The sequence below is a fragment of the Rhipicephalus microplus genome, chromosome X, assembly GCF_043290135.1.
Source record: "Rhipicephalus microplus isolate Deutch F79 chromosome X, USDA_Rmic, whole genome shotgun sequence".
In the NCBI taxonomy this organism is placed as follows: domain Eukaryota; kingdom Metazoa; phylum Arthropoda; class Arachnida; order Ixodida; family Ixodidae; genus Rhipicephalus; species Rhipicephalus microplus.
Window position 1 is genome coordinate 70,709,692 of NC_134710.1, and position 22,130 is coordinate 70,731,821.

The window sequence follows — 22,130 nt, forward strand, 5'->3', positions numbered from 1 at the left end:
ACAACCAAAAGCTTCTGCAGCAACATCTGGGCTACCGGAAATTCTACAGTGGTGGGGGTTCCTATAAGATTTTTCGGCACCTGTTTTATTCCAGAACACAAACCAAAATCTTGTGTTTTTTATTTTTTCTCCACTGGAATCCACCCACCAAAGCGAGAAACCAAATTCGTGGCTTCTGCTGATCTACAGAATGACGTAGTATATAAGCTTGGGATCTTGAATGTAAGGTTATGCTAATTTCATTTGATTTCACTGCACAGTATTGCAATTTATTTTGTCAAAGCAAATCGTCATAAATCAGCAAAAAAAGGGGCTAAGAATAAAGGACTTGCTTAATTACACAATTCATCAATTATAGGTCCAGCCATTTAGTGCAATGAATGTTTGTCAAAAGACTTGGAAGAGCAAGGGGCTACGTACGGTCGTGGAAGCGAAGCATCGAGAGGGCTACCAGCACGTGAATGGACCCGAGAGGAGGCTGCTGAGGAGAGGTTGCGCTTGGAGGCCATTTGGCGCAGGGCGTTGGTGGCACGTTCAATGGAGCTGTGTTGTTCTACCTGCGTACTGTGCACGATGTCAGCCACAGAGGGAACAGAGGTTTAAACACTCATGCAGCAGAGGTTTAAACACTCATGCAGCAGAGGTTTAAACACTCATGCAGAAGTACCAGCTTCCTCACCTCGGGATTTCCTCTCTGAAAATAAAGGAGAATAAGAAGTGTCAACAGAGAGAACAACTTACGATGGGGTATCTTTTGCTAGAGATGTACAAATAGTAAATTTTAGGCTTGAAGCAAATTGTGATTCGGTTGAATAATGTCTAATCAAATAATATATATCACATATATATAAAATGAGCATAATTTGACATGACCTAATTAACCTGCCCAATATATATATATATATATATATATATATTACTGGAACAAGGCACGTGCAAATTTCATTCTTTTTGGTTCAAACTGAAGTGCAAGCAACATTGGATAGCAAGATTTGAATTTCAGTACCACGCGAGTGATAACCAGCCAAATACATTACATTTTAAAATTTACTGTACTTATAAAATATAAGACTTTATCACGAGCTTTCAAACTAAAAAGTGGTTCCTCGATGTGAGCGTAATATGTTCATTTAACGTTGATGTGAAGCCTCGCAACAGTGCCATTTTTCCTAAATGGGTGTTTTCATGGCATAGCATGTCATGCTGCAGTAAAACCATTTTTACAGGGGGGTTGCAATTCGGTCTAATATACCTACACCTATTTGTTCATTTTGAATACTTCGGAATTTTGAATAATTAAATTTGTGTCAAAGTGAATTTAAATATAATATTTGTTTGAACATACAAAGCCCACGAACATTCACACATGCCTATCTTTTGCCCTCCTAGCCAGAGCCTTACCCAGCAATTTTTTTCGGGATGTGTTTATGTGTAGAGTACGGCTAACTTTCGCAACTGGTGGTCGATGATAAAATGCATAAGAATCTTAGTGTTGCCCAAAAAATCGAAACATGAAAAAATTTCGGGGATGTCAAAATCGGCCCTGCTCCTAAATAGGTTCACATGTAAGTTAATTTTTTTGAATAAATTTTCATATTTGATTCACTAATTATTATTATTGTCAATGATTCAATTCAATGTCACAAAGGAACACAGAAACAATGAGACATGCTATAATGAAGAACTCCTGGATAATTTCAACCAGCTGAGACTCCCTAAAATATGCTTCACCAGCCTCCATACGAACCTGGGTTAGACAATGGTAGTTGTAGGCATCATATGGAAACAGTTTTATCAAATCTGCACATTAATGGGGGTGTTACAAGATATTGAACTGTCCTGCTGCAGTGCTGCCAGAAGACGAGCTTCACAGCCAAACAGAATTTCGTTTCTGCATTGTAGTATGTTCTAGAGGCCTAGTTTGCCTAACTTAAGATTTTGCTATATTTAGCTTCAAGGCACATTTCCAGTAGTGCATGTTTGGCAATGGATGATTAACTGTAGCTACAAGCCGTGGTCAGCGACACTGAAAGCAGTGCGAGTGACCACTCTCGTGCTCACAGCATGATTACCTTGATATGAAGGCTTCTAATTGAAATTTCAACTACTTTCGTTCTTACACAGCTGTTTCCTGCTCTACAGACATGACTGCCCACTGAGTGATCAACACTACACTAATTTGGTTGTAGTGCGCAGCCCAACTGAAAGGCCCTTTACAGGAGTAAACAGAAAATTTCGAAGGTAAGATAACTTGCAGGACCGATTTTTGTGAATGCACCCAACTTATCTGCAATATATCAATCACAAATTTGGGCAGAACATATATACAATCAATGCTAACATGTGTGCCTGACAACTGAGCACACAAAGAACCTCACAACATCAATTCGTTTAGTATGTAAATAACAACCATCATCATCATCATACGCCTGACTATGCCCACTGCAGGGCAAAGGCCTCTCCCATGTTCTGCGAATCAACGCAGTTTTCTGCTTTGTGTTGCCACGTTACACCTGCTAACTTCTAAACTTCATCTGCCCAGCTAACTTTTTGTCTCCCTCTCACGTGCTTGCCTTCTCTTGGAATCCAGTCAGTTACCCCTGCAGTGCTTATCCTGCCTATGCGTTATGGGCCCAGCCCATGTGCATTTGTTCTCCTTGATTTCAACTATCATATCCTTAACCTCCATTTGTTCTCGGACCCACTCTGCTCTTTTGCTGTTTTTTAAGGTTACACCTATCATTTTAAGTTGAACCCTCTTTGTAAGCATTTGCGTTTCTGCTCCATACATGAGTACCACTAAAATGCAGTTGTTATATACCTTCCTCTGGATTGATTAATATGTGGGGTTTAACGTCCCAAAACCACCATATTGTAACGTGCCAGTGCATGGAGCTGAAGAAGACAAAGCAGATAGACTGGCGCGAGCTAATCTGTGTGGCTGACGCTGCTCGCCTAAACGGCTGTAAATACATCGGTGACTACCCCTCTGAGTCAGTCTCCTTCCCGTAACATATTTGGTGGAGTTGTGCGATCCCCGTCCTCGGCACGGAACTCCGAAGCGGACGCTCCCTCGCAACTTACAACATGACCACTCAAGACTCGGCTACATCCTCTCCAGTCACTCCCCCTTCTGCCCGACCTGTCAACCCAGCGCCCGCAACAACTTTCGTGACGCTTCCCGCGCTCAAAGACCCCGGCGTGTTCTCGGGCAGCGAGGGTTCCGACGTCGACCAGTGGCTACGCCTCTACGAACGCGTCAGCGCCACTTACAGGTGGGATCCCACTCTTATGCTCGCAAACGTCATCTTTTATCTCGACGGAACCCCTCGTGTTTGGTTTGATAACCACGAGCATGACATAACAAGCTGGGACAGCTTCAAGGCAAAGATCCGTGAGCTTTTTGGCAACATCTCTGGTCGTCGTGAAGCTGCGAAAAATGAGTTGTCGACTCGCGCACAATCTTCCACGGAGCCCTACATCGGTTATATTCAGGCTGTCCTTTCACTATGCCGCCAAGCTGACGAAAATATGTCTGAACCTGAAAAAGTTGCGCATATCCTAAAGGATATCGCCGAGGATGCGTTCAACTTGTTGGTATTCAACAATGTGTCATCTGTTGATGTGATCATTCAAGAATGCCGCCGATTCCAACAAGCTAAAAGCAGACGCATCTCCCATCAGTTCCAGCGCCTCCCGAACACCACTGCGACGTCCTCGTGTCTCGACACATATCATTCACCAGACGACACTTGTGACAACTTGACGCGAATCGTCAGGCGGGAGCTTGAAGCGGCTGCTCCAGCTAAGGTGGGACCAACGTGCCCCGACCCCTCTCCGCCAATTACGTTGCCTCTCATTCAAGCAGTCGTCCGGCAGGAAATCGCCAGCTTGGGAATTCACTCTATCTCACCGCCTACCCGCACCGACTACCAGCCCCGATACACGCCTGCACGTCCCTTCCCGACCGGCTCTCCCTCAACGTACCGTAATCCGTCCTCATGGCGAACACACGATGACAAGCCGATATGCTTCTCGTGTCACAGATTCGGGCACATTTCCCGCCACTGCAGAAGTCGCTGGGGTCCTCCTGCACAACCGTCCTCTCATCCCTTCTATGCACGTCCTGCCTATCACCATGAGGCCAGCCGCGACCATTTTGCCCAGGAATCTGCTTCTGAACACCGCTACTCCCGCTCTCATTCCCCCAATGTCACCAGTCTCGTTCTCCACAGCCCCGCCGAGCATCTTCCCCAGCCTTCGCACGAGGTTCCGTGACGGAAAACTAAGCGTTGCAGCCCCTGAGGTGGCGCTGCATCGCTCGGACTGACCGAAAATCCTCTTTTGACGATACCGACAAAACGGAACCTCATAGACGTACAAGTACACGGCGTACATGTCACTGCTCTTGTCGACACCGGCGCCCAACTTTCCGTGATGACGAGTGATTTTCGCCGCAAGCTCAAGAAGGTTCTCACACCTGCGATCACTCAGTTCGTCCGTGTTGCGGATGGTGGAATAGCATCTATCGTTGGAATGTGCTCCGCTCGTGTGAGCATTGCGGATCGACACACAGTTGTTCTCTTCACCGTCCTTGATAAATGCCCCCACGACGTAATCTTAGGCCTCGACTTCCGGTCCGCGCATTCTGCCCTCATAGACTGTTCGACCAGTACGCTCCGTCTACACTTGCCCGCAACAGAACCTCTTAACACAACAGCCGAGTCGCCTCTGCACAACGGGACACGCGCGCCTCCCTCCACAGACACTGACCTACATAGAGCTCGTCTCAATACCACCAGTTCCCGACGGTGACTATGTTCTGACCCCTATCACCGATGTTCTCATAAGCCGTGGCATTACATTACCGCACACCATTCTGTCCGTCGCAGGAAATTCTACGTGCCTCCCAGTTGTCAACTTTAGCTTGACACTTCAAGTTTTGCCACAAGGGATCTCTTTGGCGTTGCTCTGCACCTTAGAAGACAATGCGGTAGATGTTTTCGCAATGGCCGCCCCTTCTGACCCCCACGCTCCACATCAATCTGCCACTTGCTCCGACAGCGCTATTATTTCGATGACCGCTTCCAACTTAACGCCGCAGCAGACTGATGAGCTCCACCGGGTTCTGCTGTCCTACATCGACGTTTTTGACATCAGCGGCCGTCCGTTGGGGAAAGCTACCGGTATGAGCCACCGCATAAACACTGGTAATGAGCATCCTATTCATAGGCGCCCATATCGGGTGTCGGCGGCCGAGCATCACATCATCCAAAGTGAGGTCGACAAAATGCTCGCCAAGGACATTATTGAGCCATTCTGCAGTCCTTGGGCTTCTCCTCTAGTGCTAGTCCGCAAGAAAGACAATGCATGACGTTTCTGCGTGGATTATCGACACCTAAACAAAATTACCAAAAAAGACGTCTACCCTCTGCCACGAATAGATGATGCGCTTGATTGCCTCTATGGGTCCCACTATTTTTCCTCCATAGACCTTCGTTTCGGCTACTGGCAGATAGAGGTAAATGAAATGGACCGTGAAAAGACGGCATTCATCACCCCCGATGGCCTACATCAGCTCAAGGTCATGCCCTTCGGCCTTTGTAACGCTCCAGCCACCTTCGAATGAATGATGGACTCCCTGCTCAGAGGTTTCAAATGGTCCACCTGTTTGTGCTACTTGGACGACGTCATAGTCTTTTCACCAACATTTGAAACTCACATAGAGCGCCTCTCAGCCATCCTGGAAATCTTCCGTCGCACTGGCCTGCAGCTCAACTCGTCCAAATGTCACTTTGGACGCCATCAAATCACAGTGCTTGGCCATTTAGTAGACGCCAACGGTTTTACAACCAGACCCGGCAAAAATCAGCGCCGTAAAAAACTTTCCCGTACCACGATCTGCGAAGGATGTACGCAGCTTTATCAGACTATGCTCCTACTTCCGACGCTTCGTGAAAAATTTTGCGCACATAGCGAGGCTGCTTACACAGCTGCTCAAGAAAGAAGTCCCGTTTTCATGGGGCTCCGAAGAGGCTTCTGCGTTCTCGACTCTCGTCACTCTTCTCACTACCCCTCCGATTCTGGCACACTTCAACCCTGCTGCCCCTACGGAAATCCGTACAGATGCAAGTGGGCATGGCATGGGTGCAGTGCTGGCTCAGAAACATGGCCATGATTGTGTTATTGCATATGCCAGCCGCTTCCTATCCGCCCCTGAACCTAACTATTCCATAACAGAGCGTGAGTGCTAGGCTCTTGTATGGGCGGTGGCGAAATTTCGACCTTATCTATACGGACGCCCATTTTCGGTAGTTACCGACCACCACGCACTCTGCTGGCTCAACTCTCTGAAAGATCCATCAGGCCGCCTTGGTCGCTGGGCTTTGCGCCTGCAAGAGTTTTCCTATTCGGTGGTCTACAAATCTGGCCACCTACACCATGATGCCGATTGCCTCTCCCGGTACCCTGTCGACGATCTTGAGGACACTGACGAGCCCACGGAGAACTCTATCTTGTCAGTGTCCAACTTCCTCTATATTGGGGAAGAACAGAAGCGTGATCCAGAGATGCTTGACATCATCAACCGTATGGAATCCTCCACAAATGATGTTTCCGTCCGCTACTTTGTTATTCAAAAGGGTGTGCTATACCGTCGCAATTTCCGACCAGACGGGCCCAACCTTCTCATTGTTGTGCCTAAGCATTTGGGCCGCTGTGTTCTCACCGAACTTCACGACGCTCCCACGGCTGGACACCTTGGCGTATCCCGCACGTACGAGCGCGTCCGGCGCCGTTTTTTCTGGCCAGGCCTTGCTCGTTCGGTGCGGCGATACGTTGCCACGTGTCACCTATGCCAACGTCGTAAAACACCGTTGCTGCTACCCGCTGGCCATCTTCAACCAATTGACACACCCGCGGAACCATTTTACCGTGTTGTGTTACCTGCTTGGTCCTTTTCCCACATCAACATTTGGAAACAAATGGATAGCCGTTATTACAGACTACGCTACACGCTACGCTATTACGCGAGCTCTACCAATCAGCTGTGCAACCGACGTCGCTGACTTCTTGTTACGGGACATTATATTGATTCACGGTGCTCCGAGACAGCTTCTCACAGACCGTGGCCGTATATTTCTATCCCAAGTCATCGCCGACATTCTGCGTTCTTGTTCCACGCAACACACACTGACAACCGCTAACCACCCTCAAACAAACGGCCTCACGGAACGATTTAACCGCACTTTAACAAATATGCTCGCTATGTACGTGTCGCCCGACCACCGATACTGGGACCTTGCCTTACCCTACGCAACTTTCGCATATGATTCATTTCGTCACGACACAGCGGGCTTTTCGCCGTTCTACTTATTGTACGGAATAGAGCCGACTTTACCACTGGACACAGTCATCTCAGCTCACACCTCGTCCACCAGCGAGTATGCCCGCGACGCGATTGCGCGAGCCGATCATGCCCGTCAGCTCGCTCGCGCTCGGCTGATGGCGTCGCAAACCAACCAATGCCGTCGGTACGATGCGGGACATAGAGACGTACATTTCGCTCCCGGTACCCTCGTTTTACTCTGGTCCCCTCATCGTCGGCTGGGCCTATCCGAAAAACTTCATTACACGGGACCCTACCGTATATTGCGTCAAGTAACACCTGTCACCTACGAGATCAGCCCCATCTGTCCATCATCATCTACTATGCGGCCCAGTGATATCGTACACGTCTCGCAGATCAAGCCCTACAATAATGCGTCAGATAACGACCTTTAAAGCACCAAGACGGTGCCTCCGCCGCCGGGGGTCATGCTACGTGCCAGTGCATGGAGCTGAAGAAGACAAAGCAGATAGACTGGCGCGAGCTAATTTGTGTGGCTGGCGCTGCTCGCCTAACCGGCTGTAAATACATCGGTGATTACCCCTCTGAGTCAGTGTCCTTCCCGTAACAATATGATTATGAGAGATGCCATAGTGGAGGGCCCCCGTAATTTCGACCTCCTGGGGTTCTTTAACGTGCACCCAAATCTACCTTGCTGTGGAGAAATAGTGGTAAACTACCATTTATGATTTGAGAATGCTTGTAAAATGTGCTTTGCAATTATTCCTCATCATCAAATAGTCTATACAATTGTCCCCTATCAGGGTGCCACTGTAATTGCTGGGAATCAAATACAGTAAAACCTCGTTAATTTGAAGTCACTGGGGCCGTGAGAAATCTTCGAATTAAGCGGGTTTGCGATTTAACAGAACGTACAAAAAGTCAGATGGAAGAAACTTAATGATTCAATTTAATCAGGGGTTGTCGTTTGCTGTGTCCGGCTAGCTTGCGGCTCCAAAGGTTATGTTCTTTGGCAATACCTCATCTTACTTGTGCTGCGGAAAACAAGACATCTTCACTGCAGTGCAGTAGTGACATGGGGGCAGCATATCACATGTTTTTTGTTGCGTCTGCATGTCACGATGCGACCATTTATGCATTTTTTTCTGGTATATTTAGGAATTTAATCATGGCCAGCATGACGAAACCCGCGATGTGTTTTGGCTGGAAAAATTTATCTTTGAAACTTTCTAACTTGATTTTCGAAGTTGGTGTTGCTGGCAAGAACTCCACCAGCAGTGCAAACGCGCGAATATCTGTAGCAACCGGCAACTGGAGGTTTTCATACATCGCGAATTCCGCCAAACTGTCCTTTATTCATTTATTTATTATCCCAGAAATAATGGGTAAACCATGACCCGCTGACATTGCGGGAAACATGCAATATGTTGCTCGTGTGTCACTACTGTATTGCAATGAAGCATGCCTCATTTTCCGCAGGCGCACATTCCGGTTGGCCATGAGACCTTTTTTTTGCGATGGAAGAAGTGAGGCTGGGGTGCTTCAGCTTCCACTCATTGGTATCACTACGTTGCATCGCCTTGCGGCTCGGGATCTGAAACTGGCACATGGCACCCAAAGTTTTCAAATTAATTGGACTGGTGCCGGCTGCCACTTTAAATTATCTAGTTAAACTTGCGTTCCAAAATACAGAACCACGGGAATCTTTCAAGTTATGCAAAATTTCAAAATAATCTAGTTCCAATTAATGAGGTTTTACTCTATATGACCAGTGACCAAAGGGAGCACTTGTCATTCATTGTCACAGCAAGAACATATATACTTACTCGTGCTGGCAGCACATGAAGCAGGTGAGTGTACTGAGCAGCATAGCCGTGACAAATCCCGGCAGCAGCAGAGAGAGCAGAAAGTCCGACAGCAAGTCCCTTCTAGGTAGGTGTCCCATATCGGGTGGATTATAACTGTCCTCTTCTAGTGGGATGGGTGAGAAGGCAGCGTCTTGGTGCTGCATCATTCCTTCGCCATCTAGTTGCTCAGGCAGCTGCACCAACAATGAATTCACAATGCTAATATGATGCCAAAAAAGCGGACAAGAGAAATTCCAAGGTAACTTGCTGGCATAGCTGCAAGGGTTACAGTTGATCTGCTGCCACGAAACTGTGACATACAATGATACTCCTACTAACAAAATGCACAAAATTGCCAATTCTTCACAAGGCAGCTCGCACTCGCATTTGACAGAGAGAAGCTTGCTTTCATGTCTAGGTAGAATTCCATGCAATGCTTCATAGTGACCTTCTACCAGACTTCCTTGTCTTGAAAGAGACAGACAAAAATACATCTTGCTTTAAGCACAATGCTACCACAAACCACCAAAAGGACGAACTATAGCACACCAGCAGGACACAGATGCCAAATAAATTGCTACATATGTAGATAAGCAAGGACTTGGCAATTTTGTGGAGTTGCACACAAAAATATAGTTGAAAAGATACTCTGTAATACATGATTTCACAGAATTTACAAGCTCTGTGCTTTGGGAAGGAAACGTAAAAAGGGAATGTAGCTTTAAAGAAATAAGACGCTATTGCTGAGGGCTCATTATTATGCTACAAAAACTTGAATAAATACTTGCACAATATGTCTGAGCGGGAATGCAAAACTCTTTCACTTCTTGATCCATACAAACACATATCAGATTAATTGGTGCCACTGTGAAACTGGAGGCAACAATGAAAATTTGGTCTCCTGTCAATAATAACTATCATGTCATGCTATTCGATAGTTTTGGTGAGAAATAGAGAGAGAGAATGCACTTTATTTGCACCCGCCCATAATTATGGATGATGAGGGTGAGATGCAGCTCCTCTCTTTCACCGTCTAGTTCCCCCTACATGTAAGCCGGAACCAGTTGGCTAAAAGCTAGAGGTGTGCGAATATTTGAAAGTTTCGAATATTCGGTGAATATTGCATTTGTAATATTCATATCCGATTCGATAACCACATATTTGAAAATTTCAAATAATCAAACTAGCCCGAATATTCCTCGAATAATCGATGTTCTCGAATATTTGTTCGTAGGTTCGTGCGATTATTCGAATGCTTTGGATATTCAAATGAATATTAGGGTACTTGAATTCGCTTAAGTTTGAATTTAAATTATTGATATTTCAAAGTATTCGCAAGGAACCAATAGGTGCATATCAATCCGAATGTACCACTTGTAAAGGTGGTTTCACTTCAGTGTAGAAGTTCTGAACCGTAAAAGCACCTATCCAAAAAAATTTGCTTTGCCGCGAAGCCCCGCTTCAATTTTAAAGGGGCCTTGCAACACTTTTTGAGCATTGTCAGAAAACGCTGCCGATCGGTAGTCGAGGCTACTGAAAACACCCAAGTCAAATATTATAGTGCAGAACGCGGCGTGCAATTTAATATAAATTCTCAAAGCCAGTTAAAAACTGCTCTCTTCTCTCGGCAGATGACTCCACAAGCTCAGAAAACACACGTGACGTATTTTCTTTCCCAGTGCCATTCCTCTCTGCTTAGCTTCCAGTGCTTTCGTCGGGATGAGAAGAGAGAATGCACTAGCAGCATGCGAGAAATCTTTGCAACTTGGCACCTACTGGTCGGATTTTAAAATATTTGCAGCGGTGAATTCGTTAGGCAATAAGAAAGCTTCTTAGGTGAATGCATTGCATGGCTACTTCAAAAACTGTCGCACGGCCCCTTTAAGAGAAAATATTACTCTCAACTCAATTCATTTTATTAAGCTTAAAAGCTAGTTATTAGTTAGTTACGTTGGATTTTATGGTGCAAAAGCAACAATTGCTATGATGCGCCAGACACTGGGTGATGTTGATAATAGGGTTGAAATGTGGGGTGAAAGACAGATTTCTATTTACATTTTGTTTAAAAGACCTACGGCCTCTAGAAACCGAAAAACATCCTGTATGGGGATGAGTGCATTTTCTGACAGTATTAACATTGGGTGTAGAGGTGTTTGTGTTCTGAAAGATTGTTTAAAATTAGCGTGTCTTCTTTTTTCAAAGACTGGGCATGTTATTAAAATATGACTGATAGTCAGAGGTTCCTTGGAATGTTCGCATTCTGGCTGATCTTCTCCACGCAATAAAAAGTTGTGGGTGAGGTGAGTATGACCTATCCACAGGCGGCATAGTGTTACTTCGATGAAGCGCTTTTGGTGATTGCACGACTTCCATTCTTGTAGAATAGGCTTGACAATTTGAAGCTTGTTAAGCACTTGCACTTGAGCCTGCCACTCTTCTTGCCATTTTTCCCTAAAGACTGTCCGACAACTGTTGAAACAGTCTCTGAATGGTGCCCTTATCTCTGCTATGCTTTGATGACCTGCCCTTGTTGCTACCCTGTCTGCCTTTTCGTTTCCTGGGATACCAACATGGCTCGGCACCCATACAAGTCGGATTGTCTTGCCATTTTTCTCAGCTCTTTCTAGCTTCTGTAAAATGTCCCCGAGAAACGGTTCGTTTTCCGACCTTAAATGTAGGGCTTTTAATGCTCTAAATGAGTCAGTGTATATGACAGTTTTTTTGTGATTTCTTGATAAAATTTCTTCAAGAGCAATCAAAAGAGCATATACTTCTGCTGTGAAGATAGATACAAATGGCGGCAGTCTTATACATGTTTCTGAGTGTTTTGATATAACAGCACTTCCTGTATATTCTTGTGTTTTTGATCCATCAGTGTAGTATTCAGAGTGCGTGTTATATTTTTCTTGTACGGCTAGGAAATCCTGGATAATTTGTTCCCGTGGAGTGTCCTTCTTTCTTAGATGAGTTAAGGCAAAGTCAGTGTACTGTGACAAGTCCAACAATGGAGCCAGTCTTTCCGGCATTTGGACAATGCTTAGTGCCTGATTCGGTACTTTGTAGTCTAGACATATTTCTTCAAAGTGCAGGAGAAGTGGTCTTATCGTGCGCGGTCTGTTGTTGTATTGTATTCTGGTACCGATGTGAGAGACAATAGTGTGACATATGTGCCTTGGTTTCGATCTGGTTCTTAATACATAGGATACAGTAAGTAGCACTCTTCTATGTTCCAGGCAAGGCTCGTTGCTCTCAGCATATAAGCTCTGGACAGGTGAAGTTCTATACGCTCCAGTCGCCAAGCGCAATACATGATTATGTATTGGGTCAAGACGTTTGAGGTAAGATTTTCTGGCTGAACCGTAAACAACACTGCCATAGTCAAGTATGCTGCGCACGATCGAGCGGTATATGCGTAAAAGGCAGACTTGATCGGCACCCCAGTGTTTCCACAATAGTATTTTCAGAATGTTGAGCACTTTGTTTGCTTTCTTTTTTGTGTAATTCAAGTGGGAAATGAAGTTTATTTTCCTGTCAAAGACTAGGCCTAGGAACTGGTGTTCTGACTTGAGTGGCAGTACACTATTGTTGATCTTAAGAACAGGGTCCGGATACAAGCCGCGCTTTTGTGAGAAAAGTAGGGCAACGGTTTTCTGGGTAGAAAAGCGAAAGTTTGTTGATGGTTAGTTTGTTATGTTTGATGGATAGTTTGTTGATGGAAAGTTTGTTGATGGGTAGAAAAGTGGTCAGTTTGTTGATGGTTAGCTGCAGCTGCTTTTTACATGTGGATATGCTTGAGGCTCGACATGCTATCTGAAGATCGTCAACATATAATGAGTACATGATGGAGGGTGGGATTACTTCATTAACTGAATTCATTTTGACTACAGAGAGTGTAGTGCTTAACACGCAACCCTGCGGCACACCATTCTCTTGGACAAAAACACGCGATATTGTGGAGCCCAACCGTACCTGAAAGTTTCGGTTTGATAGAAAGTCAGAGAGGCAATTAAGCATTCTTCCACGTATTCCGAGATTCGCCAGGTCTCTCAGTATACCGTACCTCCACGTAGTGTCGTAGGCCTTCTCCAGATCAAAAAACACTGCTAGGCAGTGTTGCCTATGTAAGAAGGCCTCACGTACTGTGTGTTCGAGACGAACAAGATGATCGATTGTTGAATGGCCTTTCTTATACCCACACTGATGCTCATTTAGTAGGTTGTCTATTTCAAGGGTGTATGTTAGTCTTATGTTATGCTTTCGTATGATTTTGCCATACAGCTTGTAAGTGCCATAGGCCTATAGCTACCTGGTGAAGTGGGTGGTTTTCCAGTCTTTAGAAATGGCACTATGATTGCCATTTTCCATTTTGTGGGCATTTTGCCAGTTTTCCAAATCACGTTAAAGAACTTCAATAATGCTTGCACGGCAGCTTGAGACAGGTGCGCGAGCATTGTGTAATGAATTCGGTCCGGCCCAACTGCTGTCTTTTTTCCCACCGAAAGCACAGTGCTTAACTCTTGGAGTGTCAAGGGAGCATTGTACGGCTCATCTAGGCCACCGGTTACTGGTAGTTTTTGTTTTTCGGTTGTCTATTTGTATGCCAGGAAGGATGGTGTGTAATTAACGGAACTGGATATAGTGTAAAAGTGTTTGCCTAAAATGTTAGCCTGCTCCTCTAGAGATGTCTGTGTGCCTGGGTCTGTCAGTATGGGTATTGCGTATGAGGAGTAGTTGCCGCTGAATTTTCTAACCTGGTTCCACATTTTCTTGGATGTGGTTGTGCTATTAATTGTAGATATGTACTTCTGCCAGGACAATTTTTCTGCATCTCTACGAATATATCGTGCTTTTGCTTTAGCTTGTTTGAATGCGAGGATTGATTGATTGATTGATATGTGGGGTTTAACGTCCCAAAACCACTATATGATTACGAGAGACGCCGTAGTGGAGGGCTCCGGAAATTTAGACCACCTGGGGTTCTTTAACGTGCACTCAAATCTGAGCACACGGGCCTACAACATTTCCGCCTCCATCGGAAATGCAGCCGCCACAGCCGGGATTCGAACCCGCGCCCTGCGGGTCAGCAGCCGAGTACCTTAGCCACTAGACCACCGCGGCGGGGCTTGAACGCGAGGAGGTTGTCACATGTGGGGTACCTACGGAAGTTGCACCATGCTTTATTTTGTAGTTTTTTTGGCTTTTGCACACTAACTGGTCCATCATAGTTTTAGCTTTGTTACCACTAGTCCTGATGACTGGGGAATAGCTTGCTCTGCCGCAGACAGTATGCAATCGGTGATCTTGTCATTTATTTCATCTATTGTTAGGTGTTCAGAAAACTCATCCTGTACATTAGCTCTCTGTGTGAACAAAGGCCAATTAGCTTTGTGAAGCTTCCAACGCTGTGGTCGAGAGCGTATGGTCGGAAGTGGTGATGTTAGTTTTACAATCGACGATAGATGGTCACTACCGTAAGGATTGTTTATTGTTTCCCATGTAAAATGAGCAAACAGTGAGCTAGAGCACAGTGCCAAATCCAAGCAACTCTTGGTTCCTGTGCCTGGAGAGCAGTATGTTGGTGATCCAGTGTTTAAAAGACACACATTGTTACTAAGAATAAAATCTTCAATAACCTGCCCTCTATTGTCTGTCTTTACACTACCTCATAGTATGTTGTGCGCATTGAAATATCCTGCCATTAAAAAAGGTTTAGGTAGCTGTTCTGCAATAAATTCTAGATCTTTTACAGTAAAATGTGTGAGGTGGAATGTATATGGAACAAATAGTGATAGCTTTATGTGATAAAATGGTGACTGCAGTCGTTTCAATGAAACTGTTAACTATAACTTCTCTTACTGCTATACCACTTTGCACAACAATGGTGACGCCGCCCGACAGCCGGTTGCTTTGCGAGCGGTGGCGACGTATAACAGTGTAACCTTTTAGTATTTTGGTGTTTTTTGGTCCCAGATTCATTTCCTGCAAGCATACTGCTACAGGTGAGAAGCTTGTAAATATGTCCTTAATGTCGTTTAAGATTCGTATCATGCCTCTGCAGTTCCAATGGATGATGTATGCCATTACGTGAAATGATGTGTATAAAATTTAGTATTGTGAGTTAGTTGTGCATAAGCTAAAAAGCGACACTATCCGTGTGCTTCGTCACTTATTTTTTTGTGGGGCCGAAAATGTGTTCTGGCTCCCTTTCCCTCCTTTGCAGGGAGGGATGATGGGCTGCCTGATCCCCCTGCTAGTTGGAGCAGGGTCTGTCAGGCTTTCAGTGTCTGATGGACTCACGTCCATGAACTCGGCACATCCAGGGTGTTGGTGCCCGGCGAGGATGCTGGCCTCCTCAAAGGAGGCCGGCTACTCGGCACCGTTGTTGAGACCTCTTTTGCCTCGACATTAGGTTGGCTGGCACCAACACTGGTCGAGGCTTTGGGGCCTCCCTGAAAAAAGGCACTGGATGCCTTTTTTTCGCTTTTGTCTGGGGGACGGACCGTGGCCACTAGGTCCTGGAGTTCGACCTGTGTGCCTACAGAGTCCGTCAGCAATGCCTTCCCCCTTCGCACTCCTTCAGCGTAGGTGCCCTTTTGGGCAAGAACCACTCGCTTGTGCGCTTCTGGATACGGTATGTTTTCTTTGGTTGTCAGCGTGAGTACGCTGCATGGGGCCCCTTGCAGTTCACACAGTTTAAAGCCTTGGTGCACTCGCCATCATCATGTTCATTCCGGCCGCATTTTATGCAGGTTGGATTACCATGACATGAATGAGACCTGTGCCCAAACCTCTGGCACCGGAAGCACCTGCGAGGATTAGGTATGTTGGGCCTCACACGTAGGTAAAGGTACGCTACCTTAACTGCAGCAGGAAGCGTCGTGCTTGCGAAGGTTAGAATTACATTCCTTGTGCGGGTTTCCTTCTTATCTCTACGAATGATGATTGCTCGTGCGGCAAGTACACCGTGATCCGCTAAAGCATCCCCAATTTCTGCGTCAGTGCACTGGAGCAGTTCATTGTCGGATATTACACCTCGCGTGTAATTAAAAGATCAGTGAGCTGTTACACGGACTTCATGTTGTCCGATTTTTCCAAGGTGTCTGATTTTGACACTTTGTTCATTTTTTTTCACTTCTATGAGTAGTTCTCCTGAATTCATTTTTTTTTTTGCACTGTAATTGCTTCCAATGCATTCTTTGATTGCTTTTGCAATCGGGAATAGTGATATGTCCTGAATCTTAGTTTCAGTCAATGACGTTACAAGAAGGAATTTCGTGTAATCGCTTTCTTTAGTCAGAGAGTTTCTATTTGCTTCGGTGCGACCCTTTTTACGGGACTGATCATTGTGGAAAGAGGGGTACTTTTTTCCATAGAAAAGCATGATCATTCGGTAGCTATGCTGGCCACCCACCATGGAGTCCAACAAGGGGAACGTATACACACGTTAGCCATACATTGCTACTATAACCCTGTGGTCCTGACCAAGGGAGGCCAGTCCCCCAGGGTTAACCCTAGCCGCCAGGAAATTTGGAAGTAAACGGAAAAGAGAAGCCGTCAGGACAGGTAAGAAGTGAGCAATAAAAACTAAGTTGTAGGGAAGAGAGATAGGAAAAGGCGTCGCCGATTTCCCCTGGGTGGGTCAGCCCAGGGGTACCGTCTACGTGAAGCCGGGGCCAAAGGGGTGTGTTGCCCCTGGGGGGGCCTTAAAGGTCCGATCACCCAGCTTCAGCTCAACCCCCAGGATCCCCTTTTCCCCAGATAAGGCAAAGCCACGCATGGCTGGGCGTGGAAGGGAGTCCAAACCCCCGTTAGCTCGGGTCTGTGGTGTCGCTACATACCAAACGCCTGCTTGCAAGACGCCCCTGCGGGGTAAAAGCTAGTTATGACAGCTTATATGCTCTATATATAATAAATCTTAAAATGTTACGTATTTTAAGGGTTATGACTCTTACCCTGCTGAAAGTAAAATTCTGCTACTACTCAAAGTTCTTTTGACTTCTTTTGAATGCAAAAAGAAAGGAATTTGCACAGAGGCACTATTAAATCTTTTTTTTGATATTGTGCATGTTAGTTAGGTCACGTGAAATATGCTCATTTTTATTTATATCATATATGCTATTTGATTCAAAATTATTTGACCAAAATCACTATTCACTTCGAACCTAAAATTCACTATTGGCACAAGCATATTCGCTGACATATGTCACTATGATGAACTTATGATTTTGTGCATTTGCCATAAGAGCCTCAGTAGGTCATGCAACGATTACTATGACTTCAGCGTAAGTGCAATGATGCTTGCATGGAAATTCATGGGAGTGTGATGACGGCTACAAATGAATGTGGCGGCAAGTCATCACGACAAACCTACCAATGTAAATATCTCAATCAATCTAAATCATGTACTGCTTGCGTAGCAGTACGTGTGGCTTAGCAGTTTAGTGCTGTTACGGTTTACATAAACGTACCGACCACGCCGTCCACTGCCACGCCCTTGTGCACGGGACTGCAGGTGCGTATCGCTCGTGGAAACGAAGGCAACTCGCCGCTGCCGCATTGGCTCGACAAAATAGTCTTTACACTTTTGCTTGGTCTCATGCTGAGCGAGCACGAAGAGAAAAAATCTCTGCACAAGGGGGCAAATGCATGCGTATATGTTACAGGGCACAGCGCTGATAGAGTGAGCTTAGTAGGCGATGCACTATATGCAACTAGCTATAGGCACGCTCAGCTTGACGTATGATGGCAACGTATTTCATGTATAGCCACGCCAGTTTTTGCCTATGGATCACCGTAGAAACGTACGCGCACATGTCAAAGCCTAACGAGTCGTCTGTCAGCTGTGCCGTTACATCAGCATGTGTACCGTCTTCATGCTTCCAGAATAATTTCATGATAGCAGATATGGTCATGCGAATAAGGTGAAGTGTTTTTTCCGCGCAATGGCAAACATAGAAAAGGTCATGCACTTTGCGTAATGTTACAATGGTGTCCGCTGGCGCACGTAAGGTGATGGACAGATTACTGCGTAGTTCCGCTGCATTCCCCAAAGCGCCTTTGAAAATTCATAGTGCGCGCATCGCGCTCATGCGGCAACGTCACCTGCAATCAACCCTTCGTTACATCGTTGCTACGATCTTGCTCTTTTGCCAACTGCTTTTGCTTATTGTCATCTGTAGCCAGCGTGCCGAAAGGGGTCGCGATGCGGCAAAATAGTGCCCTCGCCACAGCGAGTTGTGGCTTTGTCAACAAAAAGGCATATTTGGGGCGTCTTTTTATCACACATAAGTAATCATCTAACTCATGCGCTTACCTCACGTTATTGCTGCGGGCACGGTACACCTCGGTCACGACCGTGCAGCTATCAGCGCAACATAGCATTCTTGATCAGAAAATGGCGAGCGCGGTCCTGGAGGAAGGCGACGGAAGCAAGCGAGCTAACGAGTATTGCTGTGTAGTTGAAAAACACCCTAAGTACTTCTATTTTCCTTAGTAACTTGACCAGATAAGAAAACAGGGAACAGAATTAAAAGGAAAGCTATAAAATGAAGGTTTTTCGAGCCAGAACTGGATGAATTGTGACCACCTAGACTGGTTTAATAATCCTTAGGCTTGACTGATTTGATTGATTGATATGTGGGGTTTAACATCCCACAACCACCATATGATTATGAGAGAGAGAGACACCGTAGTAGAGGGCTCTGAAAATTTCGACCACCTGGGGTTCTTTAACACGCACCCAAATCTGAGCACACGGGCCTACAACATTTCCGCCTCCATCGGAAATGCAGCCGCTGCAGCCGGGATTCGATCCCGCAACCTGCGGGTCAGCAGCCAATACCTTAGCCCCTAGACCACCGCGGCGGGGCGTTCCCTTAGACTTAGGTACATGGGTGTTAACTGATACAAAATCAAACCAGTGGCCTCATGCTTACTAGTCATCAAGGCAGGTACAAAAGCTTTTCTTTCTTTTTTTTTTAAATAAAGTGCTACCACATAAAAAAAAAAGGTACAAAAGGTTTGTTCATCATGCGAATTGAACCCAACATCACAGTCACAAGCTCAATCTTATGGTTTCTGGCAAGTACAGATGGTGGCACTTTTTTTTAATTTTTGTGTACAATAACTGACTATAATAACAATTGTACTGTTTCCAACCTAAATATATGATTGAGTAAAAGATTACTGGTGGAAAAAAATTGTACCTCTTCATTATTCGATATTCGATTCGTATTCGAAGCTATGTATTCATATTCGATTCGTATTCGAAAATTTTGATAATTGCACACCCCTACTAAAAATGTGTATAGGCAAGCTTGCACCATGCTTGTAACTTGACAGCTATATTACCAGTAAAAATCATTCAGAGCATAGAACTCAAGTCCATGCTAATTTATTTGTTAACAATACTAAGATCTAAACCTCGATTTATCATATCTCTCCAAAAGTTTGTCACATCACTCTGACAACAAGCAAAGTCATTTTAGAGTAAATTACACTTTCACAGCCTTTGTTCGCAGCTCCCCTCCAAAACACGACACAAGAATGTCTGCATATAATAAAAATAGCTTTCTGTATGCACTTTCCATACCTATTAAGGGGTGATGCAGGGCTAAAAACACAATTTTCTGAAAAATGTGCATTTTCATATGGGAGTTGTCTAGAATAGATGGTTCATTGAAGAACATGCTATAGTTATTTTGTACTCATAGGGTCCTGAAAATTATAATATGTCCTAATATCAGTAAGTTTGACTATTTCTGAAATTTTCATCAAAATTAGTGCAGCAGTTGAAAAGTTGACATTTAGCGCTGCATCCCCCTTGACCATTGCTTCTGAATCGTTGCTTTTATGCTATACAATTATGAAATGCAATAACAATACTCTAGTATAGTTACTGGATAAGAAGTGGCATGTGCATCTAAGTCTGCAGAACTGCTCGACCATAGGATTTCCTTCACGTTGAAGTGCCAAAACCAGCTTAGGCAAGCTTGAACATCACTCTTAAAACAAGGTAAAAATACTCACTGTTATTAAACGAAATCCACACCAGTCAGGCAAAAAGCTCCTACTTCGAAAACGGTACTCAGCAGAGGTTCGTTTGTAGTCACGTGGGCAGGAGACCCTGTTTCGCAGCTGATTGGCCTCAACTTCTAATGTGCGTAGCTCCTGGGAAAAGTTAGTTGTCCCACCAATGCGTACGACTATCCTGAAAGAGTTGCACCCAACATGACATGTGATTAGTTCTTTCTTAACCATTAACTTTCAGAGATAAGCATTGAAATCAACGATACTGCTCTTCAAGGAAATGTTTTCTTGTTCTATGGCAAACAAGACTGATAGGCTGCCGAAAAAAACAAAATGCTGCTATTCTACTGGCCACAACCAAGAGACTATTATGGATGTGTATTTGAGGACCATTCAAGGTTCTTTAACCTGCATTAAAATCTAAACACACATGTTCTTGCATTTCACCTTTATCAAAGCGAAACCACCGTGGCCAGCAGTCAAACCAGTGTCCTTGCACCTAGCAACAAAGTCATTACGTGAACATCGAGCTAGTTAAAACTTTTACATGGTTCTTTTTTCACCAATTTTCACAACAGCAACGTCTTAAGGTTGCAACACTAAAAATGTGTGTAATATTATTTAATGAAGTAAACAACAATAACTACATGAAGCAAAGGATTGCCTAGGGTGTTCTATTTGTAGTTTACAGTTGACGTGCAGTAGCAAAACCCAGAGGTTCTGTATTGTGCATGTGGTGCACAACGAACTGCTGCTGCTCCCCTGTTTTCATATTATTTATGCATCTGTAACTGTGAAGTGTTAAGCCAACATCATTCATGGCCACGTAGGTGAATGTGGAACATTGCTTTTATCAGAAGATGACTGTAGTAAGAAAAAATGAGAAAACTCTTACCAAAAGTTTATTTTAGGAAAACCCTATGTTTTAAAGCCGGAGCAGCTTCTTCAAGGGTGAGAAGGCCCGAGATGTGCAGCGCTTTTATGCAGTTTCCATCCCAGCCAGGCAGACTTCTGCCAGATGTTCACCATTGAGGAATTTGGCTTGATAAGCTTGATTTCATATTTTTTAGCACAAACAGTGGCTACCTCACTATGACTCACATGTGAGAACTTTGAGTCAAACATCAACATACATTCCCAAATTGCTATAAGGCCTTCTGACAACAGTACAGGTTTTCTACTTGATCAAGTGCACTTGCAGTGCATATATTGCATTGGCTATTTTTAGTCAAACATGTGAAAAATGCTGAGCGAAGAAAAGGCCAACAAAATAAAATGCCAGCTCTTAATCGCGACCAGGAAGTAAAACATGTTTTTGTTGATATGCGTGACATATCATGGGGCCTTGGATATTTTGAGACCTTCAAGTATGAACTGCCTATACCCCCGAGTTGAACGTGCAATAAAAAAAGTATGATGAGTGTGCTGTGTTCCTCCAACTTGAAACTATGTTAAAGTTTCATAATAAAACAACTCGCAAGCAAAACAAAATTTAGAGGTGTAAAAGAAAAAGCAGCCTTTACTTAGAAATATTTTACTCATGTCGTACATTCACTTCATCAAATTTTAAAAAATACCATCAAAACCAAATGTAAAAATATTTTCAAAATTTTGAAACATCAGAAGTCATGCTATTTCATGCTATTCATGCATCAGAAGTCATGCTATTATGTGCAACACCCTCTGCTGCAAAACCGCATGCACATGTCTGAAGGTGTGTGCCGCTTGAATGAAGAAATGATCGTTCACACCTTTCAGAACTGTTTAGTAGTAATTGCATTTGTTATTCAACTAAGCTACACAGCCCTCCAAAATGTTATACAGTGACTTGCGAGAATAATGGGCCATGACTGCTAAGTGGAACGTGGGAGATAGCGATGGCACATACACGAGTGCCAATACATTGG

At 44.7% G+C, this 22,130-nt stretch overlaps 1 protein-coding gene across 3 annotated transcripts in view; it reads right to left on the reverse strand.

Annotated features, from left to right (window-relative positions):
- The window catches only part of Scgalpha (sarcoglycan alpha), a 53,012-nt gene that overhangs the window by 29,021 nt on the left and 1,861 nt on the right, over positions 1-22,130 (reverse strand). For all 3 annotated transcript variants that reach the window (XR_005110377.2, XM_075877119.1, XM_037426969.2), the window contains 4 exons: positions 20,224-20,404; positions 9,175-9,389; positions 680-694; positions 421-564 (listed from right to left, as the gene is read on the reverse strand). Coding sequence is in view for 2 of the 3 variants with exons in the window: in XM_075877119.1 (XP_075733234.1) it covers positions 421-564; positions 680-694; positions 9,175-9,389; positions 20,224-20,404 (555 nt within the window). In the remaining variant the exon portion in view is untranslated. The remainder of the gene's footprint in view (positions 1-420; positions 565-679; positions 695-9,174; positions 9,390-20,223; positions 20,405-22,130) is intronic.